General features: G+C 43.8%; 1 protein-coding gene across 4 annotated transcripts in view; it reads right to left on the bottom strand.

Moving 5' to 3' along the window:
• Nucleotides 1-7,111, bottom strand: part of LOC106560633 (tyrosine-protein kinase RYK) — a 96,710-nt gene extending 89,599 nt beyond the window's left edge. For all 4 annotated transcript variants that reach the window (XM_045687966.2, XM_045687969.2, XM_045687967.2 and 1 more), the window contains exon 1: nt 6,383-7,111. In XM_045687966.2, the coding sequence (XP_045543922.1) occupies nt 6,383-6,608 (226 nt within the window). In that variant the 5' untranslated portion in view covers nt 6,609-7,111. The remainder of the gene's footprint in view (nt 1-6,382) is intronic.
• Nucleotides 7,112-24,249: the final 17,138 nt, after the last annotated feature.

Here is a 24,249-nt window from a genome sequence, read left to right as displayed (position 1 = left end):
ACAAGACATCCAGATCCTGAGGAACGACTAGGCCTAGACCACAAGACATCCAGATCCTGAGGACCGACTAGGCCTAGACCACAAGACATCCAGATCCTGAGGACCGACTAGGCCTAGACCACAAGACATCCAGATCCTGAGGAACGACTAGGCCTAGACCACAAGACATCCAGATCCTGAGGAACGACTAGGCCTAGACCACAAGACATCCAGATCCTGAGGAACGACTAGGCCTAGACCACAAGACATCCAGATCCTGAGGAACGACTAGGCCTAGACCACAAGACATCCAGATCCTGAGGAACGACTAGGCCTAGACCACAAGACATCCAGATCCTGAGGACCGACTAGGCCTAGACCACAAGACATCCAGATCCTGAGGACCGACTAGGCCTAGACCACAAGACATCCAGATCCTGAGGACCGACTAGGCCTAGACCACAAGACATCCAGATCCTGAGGAACGACTAGGCCTAGACCACAAGACATCCAGATCCTGAGGAACGACTAGGCCTAGACCACAAGACATCCAGATCCTGAGGAACGACTAGGCCTAGACCACAAGACATCCAGATCCTGAGGAACGACTAGGCCTAGACCACAAGACATCCAGATCCTGAGGAACGACTAGGCCTAGACCACAAGACATCCAGATCCTGAGGAACGACTAGGTCTAGACCACAAGCTATCCAGATCCTGAGAGAGGACGCTTTTCCCCGTGGTTCATTTTCATGCCAGCCAGGCAGGCTATACTCCTGTTGTAAAGAGAAGCAATGTGCTTAACATTAGGAAAGTTGAGAAATAAATATAGTAGGCCTAGCCTATTGAAAGCTGATGGGTTCCTCCTCTTTTAATAGAGGGCATCACTCTGTTTTCTCACGCAAGCTCAAAGGCTCTCATGAAGTGTTTGATTAGATTTTCGATTACATTTGTATTGATGTCAGAGTGATTAGAGGGACAATAGAGTGCTGAGTACCAGGCAGTTAGCAAGTTTGGTAGGCCACTAATGACCATCAGCAGCATCAGGGCTTGGAGAAGCCTAGTTACCGTGACTAAACGGTCATGTGGAATTTGCCTGCCTTCATGACTCGTGACCACCGGTGTGACGGTAATGCGATCACCACAACAGCCCTAGACCCAGGTCTAAATCAGTCCATGATTAGAGGGGAACAATGACAAACCGCAGTGGAACGGGCTCCCAGGTCCAGAGTTCAGTTTGAGGACCCTATTTAGTACACTACCTCTGAACTACCTCCCACCGGGCCCTGTGAACAACTTCCCACCGGGCCCTGGTCTAAAGTAGTGCACTACACAGTGAATAGGGTTCCATTTGGGATATATAGTACAATACCTCCGTAGGTTAAAGGTGATATATAGTACAATACCTCCATAGGTTACAGGTGATATATAGTACAATACCTCCATAAGTTAAAGGTGATATATATAGTACAATACCTCCATAAGTTAAAGGTGATATATATAGTACAATACCTCCATAGGTTAGAGGTGATATATATAGCACAATACCTCCATAGTTTAAAGGTGATTCCTAAATGTACGAGCTAAGACACAGCTGGTTTTAAAAACACTTCCTAAATGTACGAGTTAAAACACAGCTGGTTTTTAAAAACACTTCCTAAATGTACGAGCTAAGACACAGCTGGTTTTTAAAAACACTTCCTAAATGTACGAGCTAAGACACAGCTGGTTTTAAAAACACTTCCTAAATGTACGAGCTAAGACACGGCTGGTTTTAAAAACACTTCCTAAATGTACGAGCTAAGACACGGCTGGTTAGCCCATTTCAGGAGGGTTTCTGGAGATGGTGTTACATACTGGCATTAGCGTGTAGGCTGGCTGTGTGTGTGTGTGTTTGTAATGAAATCCCCCTGCACGCCCTGGGGCAGCCCTATCAGCCCTGTGGGCCCCCGTCTGACAGGGGACAGGAGCAGCACAGCGGAGCCTGTTTATCAGTCTCTTTAATATTCAAAGAGAAGAGGAATGTGCCCAATACCCCAGGGCTTTCCTGCCCCAATACCCCAGGGCTTTCCTGCCCCAATACCCCAGGGCAAGCCAAAATCTCAGAGCTCAGTGTTCTCTCTCTCTCCCCCACCCCACGCTTAGAGCCCCCAAAAGGCTAGGGCCGGCTCTGACTACATCTGTGGGTATGGATGTGGGTACATAGACCTGCGAGGGGAAAAACAATTCCCTGGTAATGGGAGAATTCCCCAGAGTAATGTGTGGATCTCTCCTTCTTGCAAAACAACAGCTTTACATTCCTCAGGTTCCACCTCTGTCTGTCAGTCACTGCCTTATCTGGGTCTTACCGACGTCACCCCCATACATGTAGACTGTCTCCCTCTGTGGGTTGGGAACTTGATAGGGCTGTTCTAAGGTAAGGTACATGTCTGTCCCTTTCTGTGGTACCACAGTATAAACAGGGCAGCTGCCCACGCAGCCAGCTACCACAGTATAAACAGGGCAGCTGCCCACGCAGCCAGCTACCACAGTATAAACAGGGCAGCTGCCCACGCAGCCAGCTACCACAGTATAAACAGGGCAGCTGCCCACGCAGCCAGCTACCACAGTATAAACAGGGCAGCTGCCTACGCAGCCAGCTACCACAGTATAAACAGGCGGGTTCCTACGTAGCGATCTACCACAGTATAAACAGGACAGCTGCCTACGCAGACAGAAAAGAGCAACCAGCCATCAGGAGGGATAACTCTGGTCCTAAAGCCCTGAGTAAACACAAGGTGCACATCCCAAATGGAACCCTGTTCCCATATAGTGCACTACTTTTGACTGATCAGAGCCCTGGGCACTATATAGGGACTAGGGTGGGTCCCGGTCTATAGTAGTGTACTATATAGGGAATAGGGTGCCATAGGGTCCTGGTCTAAAGTAGTGCACTATATAGGGAATAGGGTGCCATTTGGGACATGGACCACCATGTTGGCTGGGTAAAGAGAGGAGCTGTGGATCATGTTGCAGCCCATAGAGCAGGAGGACAAAAGGTAGCTAGCAGGGGTGGGTGGTGGAAGCCAGGTAGCAGGATGACGCAGCCCAGCACAGCCCAGCCAGGTAGGTAGGTAGAACAAAGACTTTCCTGTATAACAACGGGGCCTTCGGTAATAACTGTACCTCCCAGAATCTCTTTCTAAAGCAGAGCCTCCATCCATGAGAGCACAGGAGATAAACACCGACTCCCCGTTTGGCCTCTCCAGACAAATCATCTGTGCAGGCTCAGCAGTGTAACAGGGCTAAAGCTATGTGACAGTGAGGCGAGGTAAACAAATGCAAATGTCTGGATTGCACTTTCTCCAGCTTTCAAGGTAAGGAAACAAAGTCATTTAAATGATTTGGGTGAACGAGGCTACCCCAGCACTACTCTACCCTACCCTTACCCCCTTCCTGGTATAACTCCCCTTACCCCCTTCCTGGTATAACTCCCCTTACCCCCTTCCTGGTATAACTCCCCTTACCCCCTTCCTGGTATAACTCCCCTTACCCCCTTCCTGGTATAACTCCCCTTACCCCCTTCCTGGTATAACTCCCCTTACCCCCTTCCTGGTATAACTCCCGTTACCCTGCTTCAAACTATCAACTGGAAACCCTAAACAACACCCATGCTGCTTTGTTCCCCCATCGCCTCTCCTCTCATCCTCCTCTTTTCCTCCCCTCCACATGTCTGCTGTAGAGACAAGAAAGAGAATTAGAAAATTAGTTTCAGTCATGGAAATAAAAGTGCTGAAAACATGTTGGTTCAGTATTTAAAAAGATGGAGAACAAAAGTATAGGTTTAGAAATACTGGAGTTTTAGTGTGGGTAAAGCCTACTAGTGTAAGCTAAAGCTACCTAGCAAAGAAAATACAGTTGAAGTCGAAGGTTTACATACACTTACGTTGGAGTCATTAAAACTCGTTTTTCAACCACTCCACAAATTTCTTGATAACAAACTATAGTTTTGGCAAGTCGGTTAGGACATCTACTTTGTGCATGACACAAGTAATTTTTTCAACAATTGTTTGCAGACAGATTATTTCACTTATAAATCACTGTATCACAATTCCAGTGGGTCAGAAGTTTACATACACTAAGTTGACTGTGCCTTTAAACAGGAAGAACAGACAATATCACTAGGGCTTGCTGCGGTCAATCCCCTTATGAAGAACAGACAATATCACTAGGGCTTGCTGCAGTCAATCCCTTGTGAGAAGGCTGTGTCAATCCAAGAGCATGTTGTTCAAAGTGACTAGAGAGGACTCCGTAATAAGAGAGAAATAATGACATGGAAAATATTAGCCTAGAAGATTCAAAAATCACTCAGTCGCATCTCATTAGAGGAATATATCATTCCTCGCACATATTCTGATCATCATGATATGCTTACATTTTTACCATTTTGTTATGCTAATTTCAGTTATATTATTTGTCCCTTTCTCTTAAAACATCTAGCCAGGGGTCTCCCGAGTGGCGCAGAGGTCTAAGGCATTGCAGTGCTTGAGGCGTCACTACATCCCCGGGTTCGCTCCCAGGCTGTGTCACAGTCAGCCGTGACCGGGAGACCCATAAGGCAGCGCAGTGTCACCCGGGTTAGGGGAGGGTTTGGCTGGATGGGATTTCTTTGTCCCATTACGCGCTAGCGACTCCTTGCGGTTGCCAGCTGGACGGTGTTTCCTCCAGACACCTTGGTGCGGCTGGCTTCCGGGTTAAACGAGCAGTGTGTCAAGAAGCAGTGCGCCTCGGCAGGGTCGTGTTTCGGAGGACGCATGGCTCTCGACCTTCGCCTCCCGAGTCCGTAGAGGAGTTGCAGCAATGGGACAAGACTAACAACCAATTGGAAATCACAAAATTGGGGGAGAAAAAAAAGGGGGGTAAAATTACCCCAAAAATATTTTATTTCATTAATTTAAAAAACATTAACTTACCTTTATTTAACTAGGCAAGTCAGTTAAGAACAAGTTCTTATTTTCAATGACGGCCTAGGAACAGTGGGTTAACTGCCTTGTTCAGGGGCAGAACGACAGATTTTTACCTTGTCAGCTCGGGGATTTGATCTTGCAACCTTCCGGTTACCAGTCCAACGCTCTAACCACTAGACTACCCATCTCCCCATCTAGCCAGAGCATAAGGAAGTACAGCTACAGATAATGTTACAGCAAGGGGTATTCAACCAGGGGCTCCGCCGAGGTACTGCAGGCCAGGGGGTCCGCAAAAATATATGTATATTTTTTAGTACTTTTAAAATATTTCTATGTAATGAATATTAGCAACAGAATAAAATATTTTAAATAACATACCAACTGTAGAAACAAGGTGAATGTTCTTTATAAATGTCAACTTTATTTCTCAACTCCTAATCTTTTAACACTCATTGGAGCTAATTATACACACTGGACTATCTGCATAGGGTTTGAACAAGAAGCCATGAGTACAATGCCGCTGGCTGCTGGTTTCTCATCACATGGCTAACCTTTGTTTAACCTGCTGCTATTAGAGAACGTGTGTTAGGAGTTCTAGCTAATAGGCTGTTAGAGTTTACACTTCTTCCAATTATAATGTGTAGAGGTCAAAATAATAAAACAAGCTCCAAGGGAAGTCCATCCGTGAATCCCAAATGGGACCAAGTCCATCCCAAACGGGACCAAGACCATCCCAAACAGGACCAAGACCATATTACCAGAGGCTTGTGGAAATGGTTGCTCCGGCAATAGGCCTAGTTTTGCTGTGGCATTCACTAAGATAATGACTGCTTCCAGACATGCCACCTTCTAGTGCATGTCTCTAGCTAGCTAACAAAGCCCATATTAAAAACATCCAATGAACAGGATGGCTGTTGTTTTCCACTAGTGATTACACTGCTAGTCCCAACATAGGCCTAGCTTCATTTCAGTAACAGAAACGCAAAGGTCAGTCAAAGAAGGCCCCCCATTGAACGTTTATTAAACAGTATAGAAGGTAGCCCATCGCCTACTGTTCATGCAATGTGTTCATATGGCCAATGTGAGTTTGGACATACCATTACGTGACGGTTTAACAACATCTCACGTTCAGTTTTTTTTTTTATATATACTTCTAAGAATATAATGCATGTGTTTGGCTTAGAAAGCATGTAACCTGGGCTTGCTGCTCTGTTCAGTTGTTTCCATCCCGCATAGTAGGTGTCGGGATCAGTGATCGCTAATATACCATTAGAAGAATTACCGTAAGAGATGCGTTAACGTTCAGAACCAGCGTCATGGGCTCTAAAACTTACCCCCTGTCCAGAAAATACTATCGTTAAATACACGTTAAAAAGCTTGTTACGGTCTATGAATGAGTTAAAAACAGCTAGCTTTTCCGAGTAACGTTATCAGTCCTTTTAAATCAATGTACTTACCCAAAAGCTTCTTGACCTCCTCCTCGCTCATGTAGACGTTGACACTGTGGAGGTTGTTGATGACCGGAGCAGGGACACTGCTAGTGCTGGCGAGACACACGGTCCTTTCCACCAACAGCAGGAAAAATAATAAACCCCCGAGTCTCCACTGAACCGAATGCGGCCAGCCTCTACACACCGAGGGGTTGCCACAGCGGCGAACCAGTCCTTGTTGCCCTAACAACATTGCAGTTTTGTCTTGTAGCTAGCTAGCTAACTAGCTAGTTGTGTTTCTTCGCTAAGTTGATTTCCCCCCACACACACACACCTTGTTTCCAAATCATCAATAAAAACAATTCATCCGTAGCTCAAGTTAATTCCTAAAGGCAACCTTACTATTTGGATGTTCAAACGATCATTTTTGTTTTTTATTTTTGCCGTTTCTCCCAGGTTGTTCGTTCTTCTTGATAGTTGATTAGCTAGCTAGCTAACTGACTAGCCGAACAAGCTAACTTCAGCCAGACTCCACCGCGCTCCAATATGCAATTTATATATATTTTTTGGTTTGTTGTCAAGTTTGCAAATGTTTGGATACAATTCTGGATTCGCAATCTTTTACACATATTATATTACTTAGATCTATTTAACTTTAGAAAATATAAATAGTTAAGATTTTCACGACTATATAACATGTCATCTTTCATGGTCCGTTGTTCCACCTGTGTGAAGTTAGCCACAACAGTGACCTCCTTCTTGGGGGTTGGGGGTTGGCGGATCACATCCAATTTAAAGGTGCACACACCACCACCTACTACATTCAAGTGTAAGGCCAAGTCACGGCCTTATCTACAGAACATTCTCTTCATTATTCCTGTTCCCAAAAGGAGAAAAAAAAATTGCACCACCAACTAACCCTACACCTATATAACACTATTTCATAACAATCACCACCCCATAAACTGTTCTGCAGTAAAATCTCATACACACCCAGGTAATTCTTTGCAGCTGCCACCTACACTCATTAAAAACCCACTACCCCATTCCACTACATTGAACCTATCTGTTCCTGCACCGTGCCAACGACCTGGGAAGAGGACGGGACACCACCCCTCAACACACCCTTCTGAAGTCAAATCTCGTATGACCAAAATACTTCTGTGCAGCTGCCACCACAACATCTATTTTCTGTGATTTACGTTCCATTTCTGTGGTACGGTTGATAACCATTGCTATGAACGCTAAGAAGCCAACCTTACTGAAGCATATATCACTCGTTGGCCTATCCCTCTGTGATGGAACAGATCTACTACTCACATGGATCCTCTCAGGATCCCTCACCCTTGACCCATCCTCCTCTACTTTCTTCACTGCCTCAGCATACGACACCTTCTGCACTACTCTGACTCTGGCCACTTCAACCTGCATCTCTCACTCCAAACACTTCCGATCGCCAGCAACATGGAGCAGCAGGTAGACTAGTGGTTAGAGTATTGGGCTAGTAACCGAAAGGTTGCAAGATCAAATCCCTGAGCTGACAAGGTAAAAATCTGTCGTTCTGCCCCTGAACAAGACAGTTAACCCACTGTTCCTAAGCCGTCATTGTAAATAAGAATTTCTTCTTAACTACCTTGCCTAGTTAAATAAAGGTTTAAAATAAAAGGTAAATAAATACATGAGCACCCTTACAGTTGACATACACAACTTTATCCACCGGAACTACACAATTCTCTGTCCCATGCCCTCCCGCACACTTCCCAAATAGTGGATTGAGTGGTTGCTTTCAAAATAAAAGTCCCCCAAAAGAAAGTGATTCAAACGATATCAATATTGGAATCATTCCATATTTGGACTAGATAACGCTAAACAAGGTCAGAAAGTTGTTATATAAATTCAACAAAAGATAATACTTTGTTAATTTGACACAAAAGAAGTAAACATCAGTTGCAATTGCACTGTGGATCTACAAGAATTGCATTGTGGGCATCCCATGCCCTCCTGCGCACTATACTGTACAACCTAACCTATGGATGTTGCACCCATGAAATGGGGTATCAGCCTACTCGGTGACACTCACAAAACACAAATATTATAGTATTAGCTCTTACTGTGGGACTCTAAAAACCAGTGTGAAATGAGACACATTAAGCATACAGCCTACAGTGAGTATTGAACATACAGTACATATTGGATGTGTACAGCCTAAATGAGAGATTGTGCACCCCTTGAAATGGCCTATCATTCTACTCAGTGACACTCACAGAACACAACTTTGTAAAGATTACATGAAACACAAAACGAAACCTCTGAGATTCAAGCCATCTATATTTCATTAGATGACTTCATTAACTTCATAAAGTAATTCAAAACGGGCATATCATAAAATTATATCACTCAGCTACATCTTTCTAAACAAGCACTGTGTTTTCTGTCAACTCATACAACAGTCCTTTGTCACAAAATAGGTTCATTCTTTACCCTGAAAGGACTGCTTTGGAAAACAAACACACATAGATACCACAACTGCTTCCGTCTGACAGTTTTTTTTAAAATTTAGGGCATCAACGCCAGAATTCATAATCAAGGACAATATCCAATCTGTACAGAATGCCCTTGATTTCAGTTTGGCATTGCTGTAAGGAGTTCATTATTCTATAACAAAATATTATGGTTGTCTCATTATTCAATAACTTAATGTTACGTTTGTCTCATTATTCGCTCTATGCTCCATGTCTTTGGCAACCCATGAGATGATCTGACATGCACAGGTACTCTCACTCCCTCTAATTCAGAACGACACCAAGTAAACTCTACTATGGGCACCTTAGGCAGAACACCTACGTTGTACCAGTATAGGTTCTTCAATTCTTGGCAAACAAAAGAAGCAGGAGGCATTAGTACACTTGTTTTGATAGACACCATTCTGTGTACATCTGGGCCCATCTTTGGACACTGTGTTAATAAACCTCCAAACAAGCTTCAATGCCATACAACACTGCTTCCGTAGCCTCCAACTGCTCTTAAAAGCTAGTAAAACTAAATGCATGCTCTTCAACCGATCACTGCCCGCACCCGCCTGCCCGCCCGCCTAGCATCACTACTCTGGACAGTTCTGACTTAGAATATGTGGACAACTATAAATACCTAGGTGTCTGGTTAGACTGTAAACTCTCCTTCCAGACTCACATTAAGCATCTCCAATCCAAAATTAAATCTAGAATCGGCTTCCTTTTTCGTAACAAAGCCTCCTTCACTCATGTTGCCAAACACACCCTCGTAAATCTGACCATCCTACCGATCCTCGACTTCGGCGATGTCATTTACAAAATAACCTCCAACACTCTACTCAGCAAATTGGATGCAGTCTATCACAGTGCCATCCGTTTTGTTACTAAAGCCCCTTATACTACCCACCGCTGCGACCTGTATGCTCTAGTCGGCTGGCCCTCGCTTCATACTCGTTGGCAAACCCACTGGCCCCAGGTCATCTATAAGTCTTTGCTAGGTAAAGCCCCGCCTTATCTCAGCTCACTGGTCACCATAGCAACACCCACCCGTAGTACGTGCTCCAGCAGGTATATTTCACTGGTCATCCCCAAAGCCAACACCTCCTTTGGCTGCCTTTCCTTTCAGTTTTCTGCTGCCAATGATTGGAACGAATTACAAAAATCACTGAAGTTGGAGACGTGTATCTCGCTCACTAACTTCAAGCATCGGCTGTCAGAGCAGCTTACCGATCGCTGCAGCTGTACACAGCCCATCTGTAAATAGCCCATCCAACCAACTACCTACCTCATCCCCATATTTGTTTTTGTTTTTTTCTGCTCTTTTGCACACCAGTATTTCTACTTGCACATCATCATCTGCACATCTATCACTCCAGTGTTAATTGCTAAATTGTAATTATTTCGCCACTATGGCCTATTTATTGCCTTACCTCCTTACTTCATTTGCACACACTGTATACAGATTTTCTATTGTTATTGACTGTATATAGACTGACCAGGTGATGGCTATGATCCCTTATTGATGTCACTTGTTAAATCCACTTCAATCAGTGTAGATGAAGGGGAGGAGACAGGTTAAAGAAGGATTTTGAAGCATTGAGACAATTGAGACATGGATTGTGTATGTGTGCCATTCTGAGGGTGAATTGGCAAGACAAAATATTTAAGTGCCTTTGAAAAGGGGTATGGTAATAGGTGCCAGGCGCACCGGTTTGTGTCAAGAACTGCAACGCTGCTGGGTTTTTTACGCTCAACAGTTTCCTGTGTGTATCAAGAATGGTCCACCACCCAAAGGACATCCAGCCAATTTGACACAACTGTGGGAAATATTGGAGTCAAAATGGGCCAGCATCCCTGTGGAACGCTTTTGACACCTTGTAGAGTCCATGACCTGATGACTTGAGGCTGTTCTGAAGGCAAAAGGGGGCGCAACTCAATATTAGGAAGGTTTTAATGTGTATAATCTCACCACTAAATCTTGACCAGATTGTTACATATCTATAATCCCACCACTAAATCTTGACCAGATTGTTGTAGACATCTATAATCCCACCACTAAATCTTGACTAGATTGTTGTAGACATCTATAATCCCACCACTAAATCTTGACCAGATTGTTGTAGACATCTATAATCCCACCACTAAATCTTGACCAGATTGTTGTAGACATCTATAATCCCACCACTAAATCTTGACCAGATTGTTAGACATCTATAATCCCACCAGTAAATCTTGACCAGATTGTTAGACATCTATAATCCCACCAGTAAATCTTGACCAGATTCCAGTTGAAGCTCGCATCTGCTACAAGACCATGGTGCTTGCCTACGGAGCTGTGAGGGGAACGGCACTTCTGTACCTTCAGGCTCTGATCAGGCCCTACACCCAAAGAAGGGTACTGCGTTCATCCACCTCTGGCCTGCTCGCCTCCCTACCTCTGAGGAAGCACAGTTCCCGCTCAGCCCAGTCAAAACTGTTTGCTGCTCTGGCACCCCAATGGTGGAACAAGCTCCCTCACGACGCCAGGATAGGATTAAGTAATCCTTCTAACCCCCCCCCCCCAAAAGATATAGATGTACTATTGTAAAGTGGTTGTTCCACTGGATATCATAAGGTGAATGCACCAATTTGTAAGTCGCTCTGGATAAGAGCGTCTGCTAAATGACGTAAATGTAATGTAAACGTTATCGACATCTATATTCTAAACCACTTTCTCTCTCTTATTGTGTCATAATCCTCTCTAGTTAGTGGAGATGGTAGACACTTATATGGAATGGGAATTTCGCTTGCCGTCGCACCTGTCAATGCACAAATGAGTGGTCTGTGTCTGGTGAAAATCCCATGTCTTTATGTTCTACGATATGCTACCCCTACAAATGTAGCTTCAGAAAATAATTGTTCTACTCTTTCAAACGGGTAGACTGTAGATTTAGTTTCCTGAGTACGGTTAATATACCAACGTTGATCCTGATGTGTACATGATGAAAAATTTACATTTATCTGAAAACGTGATTACACTAGACAATTCATATGAGTGCTTGCTCTGTATGCAGGATAGAGGTACATGTGTAAGCAGGTTTCTTTCTGTTGTCATGTCCATCTCTACTAGTAATGTCTGGATAGAGGTACATGTGTAAGCAGGTTTCTTTCTGTTGTCATGTCCATCTCTACTAGTAATGTCTGGATAGAGGTACATGTGTAAGCAGGTTTCTTTCTGTTGTCATGTCCATCTCTACTAGTAATGTCTGGATAGAGGTACATGTGTAAGCAGGTTTCTTTCTGTTGTCATGTCCATCTCTACTAGTAATGTCTGGATAGAGGTACATGTGTAAGCAGGTTTCTTTCTGTTGTCATGTCCATCTCTACTAGTAATGTCTGGATAGAGGTACATGTGTAAGCAGGTTTCTTTCTGTTGTCATGTCCATCTCTACTAGTAATGTCTGGATAGAGGTACATGTGTAAGCAGGTTTCTTTCTGTTGTCATGTCCATCTCTACTAGTAATGTCTGGATAGAGGTACATGTAGAGGCAGGTTGCTTTCTGTTGTCATGTCCATCTCTACTAGTAATGTCTGGATAGAAGTACATGTGTAGGCAGGTTTCTTTCTGTTGTCATGTCCATCTCTACTAGTAATGTCTGGATAGAGGTACATGTGTAGGCAGGTTTCTTTCTGTTGTCATGTCCATCTCTACTAGTAATGTCTGGATAGAGGTACATGTGTAAGCAGGTTTCTTTCGGTTGTCATGTCCATCTCTACTAGTAATGTCTGGATAGAGGTACATGTGTAGGCAGGTTTCTTTCTGTTGTCATGTCCATCTCTACTAGTAATGTCTGGATAGAGGAACATGTGTAAGCAGGTTTCTTTCTGTTGTCATGTCCATCTCTACTAGTAATGTCTGGATAGAGGTACATGTCGAGGCAGGTTTCTTTCTGTTGTCATGTCCATCTCTACTAGTAATGTCTGGGGTGCATGGATTACATAGCTGTGATGAATGTTGCCGGGGTTTTGTTGTTGTTGCACATGATACACGTCCCGCTGTGTTGGGTTATTTGCTGTGCAAGACAGCCTTTGATCCCATCATCTTGAATGTCTACAGAAGTTCAAGGATGAGCTCTTTCCTATTCTTGCCGTAAACATCTGCCTTGTTTTCACACTGATTATCCATAGCTTTAACACGCTGAATGTTTCACACTGGTTTTCTTAGTCCTGCAATAAGAGCTAAAGACACTAGTATTTGTGTAAACTCTACACAGTAGTGTTCTGTGAGTGTCACTGAGTAGGCCGATACCCCATTTCATTCATAGGTTAGGTTGTTTAGTGCATATAAAGATGCCCCCCCCCCCCCAATGCAATCTACTACATCCACAGTGCGATTTCAACAGATTTTTTGTTGTTGTGTCAAATTAACAAATTATTGTATTTTGTTACATGTATATAACATTCCGACTTCATTTAGCATGATCTATTCCAAATATGGCATGATGATTCTAATATATAATATTATAGTATCCGTTTGAATCACTTTCAATCGGGGACTTTTATTCTGACGGTGAACCGCAAATTGCACTATTGTAGTTAATCGTTATTGTGGCTAGAGTCACACAGGTCGTTCTACCTTCCCTTTGCAATCTCAGTTTTCATTGGAAAGAGGAGGGGCCTAGGGGGGAGGCAAAGAGGGGTGCGTGTGTGCCTATACCATAGACAATGATAGAGGGCTCTAGCGGGCAAAAGGCCATTTAGCATGGGTAGCGCCATTGAGGGCTTCCACCATTTTAATGTAGTCAATTTGGTGGGACTTCCAACTTCATTGGTTGATCCCTCCTGGTGGCCCATATAACAGTGTTGATTTCGTCACTCGCCCCAACCCTGGGCTTGAACCAGGAACCCTCTGAACACATCAACAACTGCCTCCCACAAAGTGTCATTATCTATCGCTCCACAAAAGCCGCGGTCCTTAAAGGGAACCAACGACTTCAAGGTCTCAGAGAGAGTGACGTCAAAGATTGAAACACTACTAGTGCACACTGCTAACTAGCGAGCCATTTCTCACCGGTTAAATCCAGTCGAAGTGATGTCCAACCGGGTCATTAGGAGGGATCAGCCAATTGTGAAGAAGATAGCCTCAATGGCGCTGCCTGTGCTGTCACGTTTGCTATAATGGCACAGATACAAAGATCCTCTATCTAGCTCTATGGCTTATTCATCAGCAGTGTGTGCACAATGATGACAAGATGCATGGTCTGGGAAACACACGTCTTCAAATTTCAGGGAGAACTTGAATGGAAGCTTTCGAGCGTGCAAGAGGAGATGAATGGTAATTTACAAAGTCTACTTTGTAAAAGGAGACATAAAACAAGTTATATCGAACAGCATAATGTGTTCTAACTACATTACAGGTGTGTGGTTAAGATGTTGTTTGGCCTAAACAGATCTGTTTAACCTGTTTCCTTAATTCAAAACAGACCAATTTGGCTTAATTAGACTATAACTTAAATCAATCAGAGACTATCCAAAATATGATCAGATTGATACAATATAGACACCTCGTGGTGGTTGCAATCTCCAAATAGACGCCCTACCCTTTCCAATTATCAAGTCTGCTTTGTTTCACATAAAAACAACTGTACATTTTAGACATTCACGCACAAAGAAATTGTACATACAGATTACATTTTTTTTAAATGCCACAAAAGTACATTTTAACATTTTTTTTTATTATTAAAATATTAACCTAGAAAACAGCCTATAAACACTATTTACATGATAGCTAGTAGTGACGTTGGTTTTAGAGTCTAGAACCATAAAAACAGACACTTATTTTCCAGTAGTGATTGTTGTTGTTTTGCCACTGAGGGAAAACGGTTGAATCTTTGGGAGGGGGCATTGTAAGACTATGGTAAAGCAATCAATCCATATTTTAGACAGCGTTTGCTTGTGATAAAACAGACAGTCCTACTATACACATTTTCCTGAGCTGAGAGACTGAACTGATAACATGGAAGTGATGAGGTATGTAATCATGTTTGGATTTTACACTGGTCTGGACTGTTTCTAGTACATTTAATTATTGATGAGTGGCCAATTCTCATTGTTCCAGTTGTTTGCTTGATCGTCTTTACTCAACATGGGTCATCCAACAGGCCAATCTCTGGGCAACAGGGGTCATCCAACAGGCCAATCTCTGGGCAACAGGGGTCATCCAACAGGCCAATCTCTGGGCAACAGGGGTCATCCAACAGGCCAATCTCTGGGCAACAGGGGTCATCCAACAGGCCAATCTCTGGGCAACAGGGGTCATCCAACAGGCCAATCTCTGGGCAACAGGGGTCATCCAACAGGCCAATCTCTGGGCAACAGGGGTCATCCAACAGGCCAATCTCTGGACAACAGGGGTCATCCAACAGGCCAATCTCTGGGCAACAGGGGTCATCCAACAGGCCAATCTCTATGCAACAGGGGTCATCCAACAGGCCAATCTCTGGGGTCATCCAACAGGCCAATCTCTGGGCAACAGGGGTCATCCAACAGGCCAATCTCTGGGGTCATCCAACAGGCCAATCTCTGGGCAACAGGGGTCATCCAACAGGCCAATCTCTGGACAACAGGGGTCATCCAACAGGCCAATCTCTGGGCAACATGGGTCATCCAACAGGCCAATCTCTGGGCAACATGGGTCATCCAACAGGCCAATCTCTATGCAACAGGGGTCATCCAACAACATGGGTCATCCTACAACATGGGTCATCCTACAACATGGGTCATCCAACAACATGGGTCATCCAACAACATGGGTCATCCTACAACATGGGTCATCCAACAACATGGGTCATCCTACAACATGGGTCATCCAACAACATGGGTCATCCAACAACATGGGTCATCCTACAACATGGGTCATCCTACAACATGGGTCATCCAACAACATGGGTCATCCTACAACATGGGTCATCCTACAACATGGGTCATCCAACAACATGGGTCATCCTACAACATGGGTCATCCAACAACATGGGTCATCCTACAACATGGGTCATCTAAGTGTGCTTTATTTCTCATGTTTTTATTTTCTTATTTTAACTCCGCATCATTGAGGAAAAAGCTTGTAAGTCAGTAAAAACTTCACTGTGAGGTCTACACCTGTTGGTTAAGGCCTCGTCAGTCAGCATTTCACTGTAAGATCTACACCTGTTGTATGGAGCGCATGTGACAAATTACATTTGATTTGTATCATAGAAAACCAACCATTATTATTGGCTGTTGGTTCTTCTGTCTGAAACAGAGAAAACAAGACGAATGTTATTATATTTGAATGACTTCCTTCAGTACAGTAACATCCTCTATTCTACTGTTGTAACTCACTGGGACTTTTCTTGGGCAACGGTGGTTCACAGATCTCTCGATAGCAAACATCCTGCTGCACTTTGTACGTCCTTTTATACCTGGGGAGTACAAATCAAATTAACTTGTATTAGTCACATGCACTGAATACAACAGGTGTAGGTAGACCTTACAATGAACTGCTTACTTACAAGCCCTTAACCAACAATGCCGTTTTAAGAACCCCCCCCCCCCTAAAAAAAAGTAAGAGATAAGAATAACAAAAAATTATAGAGCAGCAGTAAATAACAATAGCGGGGCTATATACAGGGTATTACGGTATAGAGTCAATGTGGAGGCTATATACAGGGTATTACGGTATAGAGTCAATGTGGAGGCAATATACAGGGTATTACAGTATAGAGTCAATGTGGAGACTATATACAGGTTATTACGGTATAGAGTCAATGTGGAGGCTATATACAGGGTATTACGGTACAGAGTCAATGTGGAGACTATATACAGGTTATTACGGTATAGAGTCAATGTGGAGGCTATATACAGGGGGTACCGGTACAGAGTCAATGTGGAGGCTATATACAGGGTGTTACAGTATAGAGTCAATGTGGAGGCTATATACAGGGTGTTACGGTATAGAGTCAATGTGGAGGCTATATACAGGGGGTACCGGTACAGAGTCAATGTGGAGGCTATGTACAGGGGGTACCGGTAAAGAGTCAATGTGGAGGCTATATACAGGGGTATCGGTACAGACTAAATGTGAAGGCTATATACAGGGGGTACCGGTACAGAGTCAATGTGGAGGCTATATACAGGGGGTACCGGTACAGAGTCAATGTGGAGACTATATACAGGGGTACCGGTACAGAGTCAATGTGGAGGCTATATACAGGGGGTACCGGTACAGAGTCAATGTGGAGGCTATATACAGGGTGTTACGGTATAGAGTCAATGTGGAGGCTATATACAGGGGGTACCGGTACAGAGTCAATGTGGAGGCTATGTACAGGGGGTACCGGTAAAGAGTCAATGTGGAGGCTATATACAGGGGTATCGGTACAGACTAAATGTGAAGGCTATATACAGGGGGTACCGGTACAGAGTCAATGTGGAGGCTATATACAGGGGGTACCGGTACAGAGTCAATGTGGAGACTATATACAGGGGTACCGGTACAGAGTCAATGTGGAGGCTATATACAGGGGGTACCGGTACAGAGTCAATGTGGAGGCTATATACAGGGGTATCGGTACAGACTAAATGTGAAGGCTATATACAGGGGGTACCGGTACAGAGTCAATGTGGAGGCTATATACAGGGGGTACCGGTACAGAGTCAATGTGGAGGCTATATACAGGGGTACCGGTACAGAGTCAATGTGGAGGCTATATACAGGGGGTACCGGTACAGAGTCAATGTGGAGGCTATATACAGGGGTACCGGTACAGAGTCAATGTGGAGGCTATATACAGGGGTACCGGTACAGAGTAAATGTGGAGGCTATATACAGGGGGTACCTGTACAGAGTCAATGTGGAGGCTATATACAGGGGGTACCGGTACAGAGTCAATGTGGAGGCTATATACAGGGGTACCGGTATAGAGTCAATGTGGAGGCTATATACAGGGGGTACCGGTACAGAGTCAATGTGGAGGCTATATACAGGGGGTACCGGTACAGAGTCAATGTGGAGACTATATACAGGGGGTACCGGTACAGAGTCAATGTGGAGGCTATATACAGGGGGTACCGGTACAGAGTCAATGTGGAGGCTATATACAGGGGGTACCGGTACAGAGTCAATGTGGAGGCTATATACAGGGGGTACCGGTACAGAGTCAATGTGCGGGGGCACCGGTGTCGAGGTAATTGAGGTAATATGTACATGTAGGTAGAGTTATTAAAGTAACTATGCGTAGATAATAACAGAGAGGAGCAGCAGTGTAAAATGGGGGGGGGGTATAGAGGTCCTGGATGGCAGGAAGCTTGGCCCCAGTGATGTACTGGGCCGTACGCACAACCCTTTGTAGCGCCTTGCGGTCGGAGGCCGAGCAGTTGCCATACCTGGCAGTGATGTAACCCGTCAGGATGCTCTCGATGATGCAGCTGTAAAACCTTTTGAGGATCTGAGGACCCATACCACATCTTTTCAATCTCCTAAGGGGGAATACGTTTGGTCGTACCCTCTTCACGACTATTGGACCATGTTAGTTTGTTGGTGATGTGGACACCAAGGAACTTGAAGCTCTCAACCTGCTCCACTACAACCCCGTCGATGAGAATGAGGGCGTGCTCGGTCCTCCTTTTCCTGTAGTCCACAATAATCTCCTTTGTCTTGATCACGTTGAGGGAGAGGTTGTTGTCCTGGCACCACACGGTCAGGTCTCTGATCTCCTCCCTATAGGCTGTGTCGTGTCTTTGGGGTACCATTAAACTGAAGACATGTTTATCAATTAACTCCCTGTAATTATTATCACGCGATTAAACTGATTAATCGTTTAATTGTAATTAACTAGGAGATCGGGGAACCAAGGAAAATATTCAGATTACAAAGTTATAATTTTTCTAATATAACTTTCCTATATTATAACATTATATATTATATTATAGTATAGTATAGGCCGATTATCTTCTGGTTTAAATGGTGTATTTTACCTCGCGTCCAGTCTCATTCCAAACGTCGTAAATTGTTGTATCTGCACGAATCCAGCCTTTACTAAAGTCATCCATACATCAATTGTCTTAAAATAATTTATTTACTAAACTAAGTAATTCACAGAAAGCATACAAACAGTAGTTATCGTCACAAAGAATTGGTAGAGTAATGTGCCCTAGTGGGCTAAACAGGCATGGCTGGTGTCTTGTTAAACAAAGGGTCATAAAGGGCATCTGAGGAGGCACACAGAGTTCATTAATATTAACAATTGATATGCTAATCCTTTGCACATGAACGCTCACTCATTCGGGAACAATTGCAATCAATATATATTTACGCTCAGTGTGTCGTCGGGATCCTTGTTGGAGAGTTCTGTTCTGTTGGAGAGTTTTGTCTTGTTCTCTCTCTACCGGTTAGAATGGATCTTTCAAAGCGACATTCATTAATGTCGTTATAGAATGGATGTTTCGTTGGTCTTCGCGTTCAATGATATAATTTACTTAGCTGCAGACTAATAATTAATGTCAAACACTTGTTCTTATTCTGTCGGTCTCGTTAGTCTAAAAGTTGAACCATGTGGTATAGTTAACTTTCAGTAGAGGAATTGGGGGTCAAACCTTTGCTCTCTCTTCTGAGGTAAGCTGGTCTGCCTCTCTCTTCTGAGGTAAGCTGGTCTAAAGAAATAACTTCTAGGTGGGGTTTTATAAGTGAACATAGAACAGGCTTGTCACATGACGCCTTGTCCTGTCCATGTCCCTGGGGGGCGTGCCGATGACTGATCTAAGCTTTTGAACAGAAATACATTCTATCACATTAACATCAGTACATGGCATCTCAACGTATTACAAATAGCTTTATCCTTATTAATACATTTTATACCACCATTTGGATGCAAGTCCCATAGCTGAGGCTATTATATAAACAGTTTTATGGTAATATGGCTATATTGTCTCTTCTGAGCATCACAAAATTGTACCAAGCGGACCAGTTCGTAGCTGGATTCTTTACCAATCTTTTATACCTTCTCCAGAACATAAATGTCATTCGGTTCCCCAATTCTGTGAGTTGAAAGAATTTCCTGTGTCTCTCTATGGGCCATGTGGCAGGAGATTCTCCTCTTAGAATTTTACCACCCCTTCACACAGGGCCTGGGTGGGGGGAGGTAGGTTGGGGGATGGTACAAAGTGGAGGGGGTCAACTGGCCTCCCTGTACTCGTCGTTGTCGGGTGATCAGGCCTACCACTGTTGTGTCATCGGCAAACTTAATGATGGTGTTGGAGTCGTGCTTGGCCATGCAGTCATGGGTGAACAGGGAGTACAGGAGGGGGCTGAGCACGCAGCCCTGAGGGGCCCCAGTGTTGAGGATCAGTGTGGCGGATGTGTTGCTACCTACCCTCACCACCTGGGGGCAGCCAGTCAGGAAGTCCAGGATCCAGTTGCAGAGGAAGGTGGTCAGTCCCAGGGTCCTTAGCTTAGTGATGAGCTTTGAGGGCACTATGGTGTTAAACACTGAGCTGTAGTCAATGAATAGCATTCTCACATAGGTGTTCCTTTTGTCCAGATGGGAAAGGGCAGTGTGGAGTGCAATAGAGATTGCATCATTTGTGGATCTGTTGGTGCAGTATGCAAATTGGAGTGGGACTAGGGTATCCGGGAGGATGCTGTTGATGTGAGCCATGACCAGCCTTTCAAAGCACTTCATGGCTACAGAAGTGAGCGTTACGGGTCGGTAGTCATTTAGGCAGGTTACCTTAGTGTTCTTGGGCACAGGCATTATGGTGGTCTGCTTGAAACATGTTGGTATTACAGACTCAGACAGGGAGAGATTGAAAATGTCAGTGAAGACACTTGCTGACAGAGTCTGGGTATATGCTGGTCAGCGCATACTCTCAGTACACGTCCTAGTAATACGTCTGGCCCAGCGGCCTTGTGAATGTTGACCTGTTTAAAGGTCTTACTCACATCGGCAGCAGAGAGAGTGATCGCACAGTCATCCGGCACAGCCGGTGCTCTCATGCATGTTTCAGTGTTATTTGCCTCGAAGCGAGCATAGAAGTAGTTTAGCTCATCTGATAGGCTCTTGTCACTGGGCAGCTCTCAGCTGTGCTTCCCTTTGTAGTCTGTAATGGTTTGCAAGCCCTGCCACATCCGACGAGTGTCAGAGCCGGTGTAGTACGATTCGATCTTAGTCCTGTATTGATGCTTTGCCTGTTTGATGGTTCGTCGGAGGGCATAGCAGGATTTCTTATAAGCTTCCGGGTTAGAGTCCCGCTCCTTGAAAGCGGCAGCTCTTGCCTTTAGCTCAGTGCGGATGTTGCCTGTAATCCATGGCTTCTGGATGGGGTATGTACGTACGGTCACTGTGGGGATGATGTCATCGATGCACTTATTGATGAAGCCAATGACTGATGTGGTGTACTCCTAAATGGTTGACACTCACAGGTAACACTACTACTACTACTGCTACTACTACTGTTGCAACTACTTCCACTTCTACTACTACTACTACTACAACGACTGATGATGGTACTACTACTACTACTACTACTACTACTACTACTACTAGTCTACTACTACTGATACTACTATTACACAGTATATACTATATGCATCTGTAAAGGCTTCAGTATACCGAGATTGAGGGTGACATCCGTCCTGACAGGTACAAACATGCAGGATATCACTGTTGTCCGCTGTTTGACACTCACATGTAATGGCAGACTTCACCCACCCAGACGGGCATGCTCTTTGTTTCAGAGTAAAGGCGGGTACACGGGTGGGGCAATCGTTGGCAGACTGCAGTCGGGGTTGCGGCAGGACAAGGATAAACAGAGAGAAAGGTATTAAGACACGGAGAATCTTTGGGCTAGAGGAAGCAACAGTTACAAGGCTGTTAAATGTGAGATGAGGGACTGAGGAGAGAGGGCGGAGGAAGGGGGAGAGGAAGGTATGGAAGGAGGAAGGCAGAGAGGAAGGAGGGAGGCAGAGAGGAAGGTATTGAACAGAGCAATACTCAATCATGAGTATCAACGCCAAAGGAACTGAATAATATTAAGAAATGCTATAGGTGGAAGGAAAGTAGTGTGGAAACCTACCGTAAAAACAATTAGGCAACAACAAATTCAATCCCTTTTAGACAACTTCCTGGACAAAACGTTCCACTGTAGTATTGAAGGTGTAAACTTGGCAGTAGAAAACCAAAACAGTATATTTGACCTCTAGCTTTCCTATCAAATCTAAAAAAATTCACTCAGATTACCGAAGAAAATTAACAACAATGACAAATGGTTTGATGAAGAATGCAAAAACCTAAGAAAGAAATTGAGAAACCTATCCAACCAAAAACATTGAGACCCAGAAAACCTGAGCATACGCCTTCACTATGGCGTATCACTAAAACAAAACAGAAATACACTACGGAAAAAGAAGGAACAGCACGTCAGAAATCAGCTCAATGTAATTGAAGAATCCATAGACTTTAACCACTTCTGGGAAAATTGGAAAACACTAAACAAACAACAACATGAAGAGTTATCTATCCAAAACAGAGATGTATGGATAAACCACTTCTCCAATCTTTTTGGCTCTTTAACAAAGAACAAAGAGCAAAAAACATATACACGATCAAATACAAATCTTTGAATCAACTATTAAAGACTACCAGAACCCACTGGATTCTCCAATTACATTGAATGAACTACAGGACAAAATACAAACCCTCCAACCCAAAAAGGCCTGTGGTGTTGATGGTATCCTCAATGAAATGATAAAATATACAGACCACAAATTTCAATTGGCGATACTTAAACTCTTTAACAACATCCTCAGCTCTGGCATCTTCCCCAATATTTAGAACCAAGGACTGATCACCCCTAACCACAAAAGTGGAGAGAAATCTGACCCCAATAACTACCGTGGGATATGTGTCAACAGCAACCTTGGGAAAGTCCTCTGCATCATCATTAACAGCGACTAGTTAATTTCCTCAGAGAAAACAATGTACTGAGCAAATGTCAAATTGGCTTTTTACCAAATTACCGTATGACAGACCACGTATTCATCCTGCACACCCTAACTGACAAATAAACAAACCAAAACAAAGCCAAAGTCTTTGTTGACTTCAAAAAAGCTTTTGACTCCATTTGGCATGAGAGTCTGCTTTACAAATGACGGAAAGTGGTGTTGGGGGACATAACAATTAGGATCTGGCAAAAAATACTTGAATCAGTTATAGAACACATTATGGGTGTGAGGTCTGGGGTCCGCTCACCAACCAAGAATTCACGAAATGGGACAAACACCAAATTGAGACTAGAGGTCGACCGATTATGGTTTTTCAACATCGATACCGATTATTGGAGGACCAAAGCCGATACCAATTAATCGGCCGATTTCTTTTTCTTTTTTATTTGTAATAATGACAATTACAACAATACTGAATGAACACTTATTTTAACTTAATATAATACATCAATAAAATCAATTTAGCCTCAAATAAATAATGAAACATGTTCAATTTGGTTTAAATAATGCAAAAACAAAGTGTTGGAGAAGAAAGTAAAATGGCATTTTGGGCCATGTAAGAAAGCTAACGTTTAAGTTCCTTGCTCAGAACATGAGAACATTTGAAAGCTGGTGGTTCCTTTTAACATGAGTCTTCAATATTCCCAGGTAAGAAGTTTTAGGTTGTGGTTATTATAGGAATTATAGGACTATTTCTCTCTATACGATTTGTATTTCATATACCTTTGACTATTGGATGTTCTTATAGGCACTTTAGTATTGCCAGTGTAACAGTATAGCTTCCATCCCTCTCCTCGCTCCTACCTGGGCTCAAACCAGGAACACATCGACAACAGCCACCCTCAAAGCAGCGTTACCCATGCAGAGCAAGGGGAAAAACTACTCCAAGTCTCAGAGCGAGTGACGTTTGAAACGCTATTAGCGCGCACCCGCTAACTAGCTAACCATTTCATATCGGTTACACCAGCCTAATCTTGGGAGTTGACAGGCTTGAAGTCATAAACAGCGCAATGCATTGCGAAGGGCTGCTGGCAAAACGCAGGAAAGTGCTGTTTTGAATGAATGCTTACGAGCCTGCTGGTGCCTACCATCGCTCAGTCAGACTGCTCTATCAAATCATAGACTTAATTATAACATAGTAACACACAGAAATACGAGCCTTAGGTCATTAATATGGTCGAATCCGGAAACTATCATCTCGAAAACAAAACATTTTTCCTGTCAGTGAAATACGGAACCGTTCCGTATTTTATCTAACGGGTGGCATCCCTAAGTCTAAATATTCCTATTACATTGCCCAACCTTCAATGTTATGTCATAATTACGTAAAATTCTGGCAAATTAGTTCACAACGAGCTAGGCGGCCC

Source organism: Salmo salar, chromosome 10 (genome assembly GCF_965601325.2).
Source record: "Salmo salar chromosome 10, fSalSal1, whole genome shotgun sequence".
Classification (NCBI taxonomy): Eukaryota; Metazoa; Chordata; class Actinopteri; order Salmoniformes; family Salmonidae; genus Salmo; species Salmo salar.
This window is presented reverse-complemented; position numbering and strand designations above follow the sequence as displayed.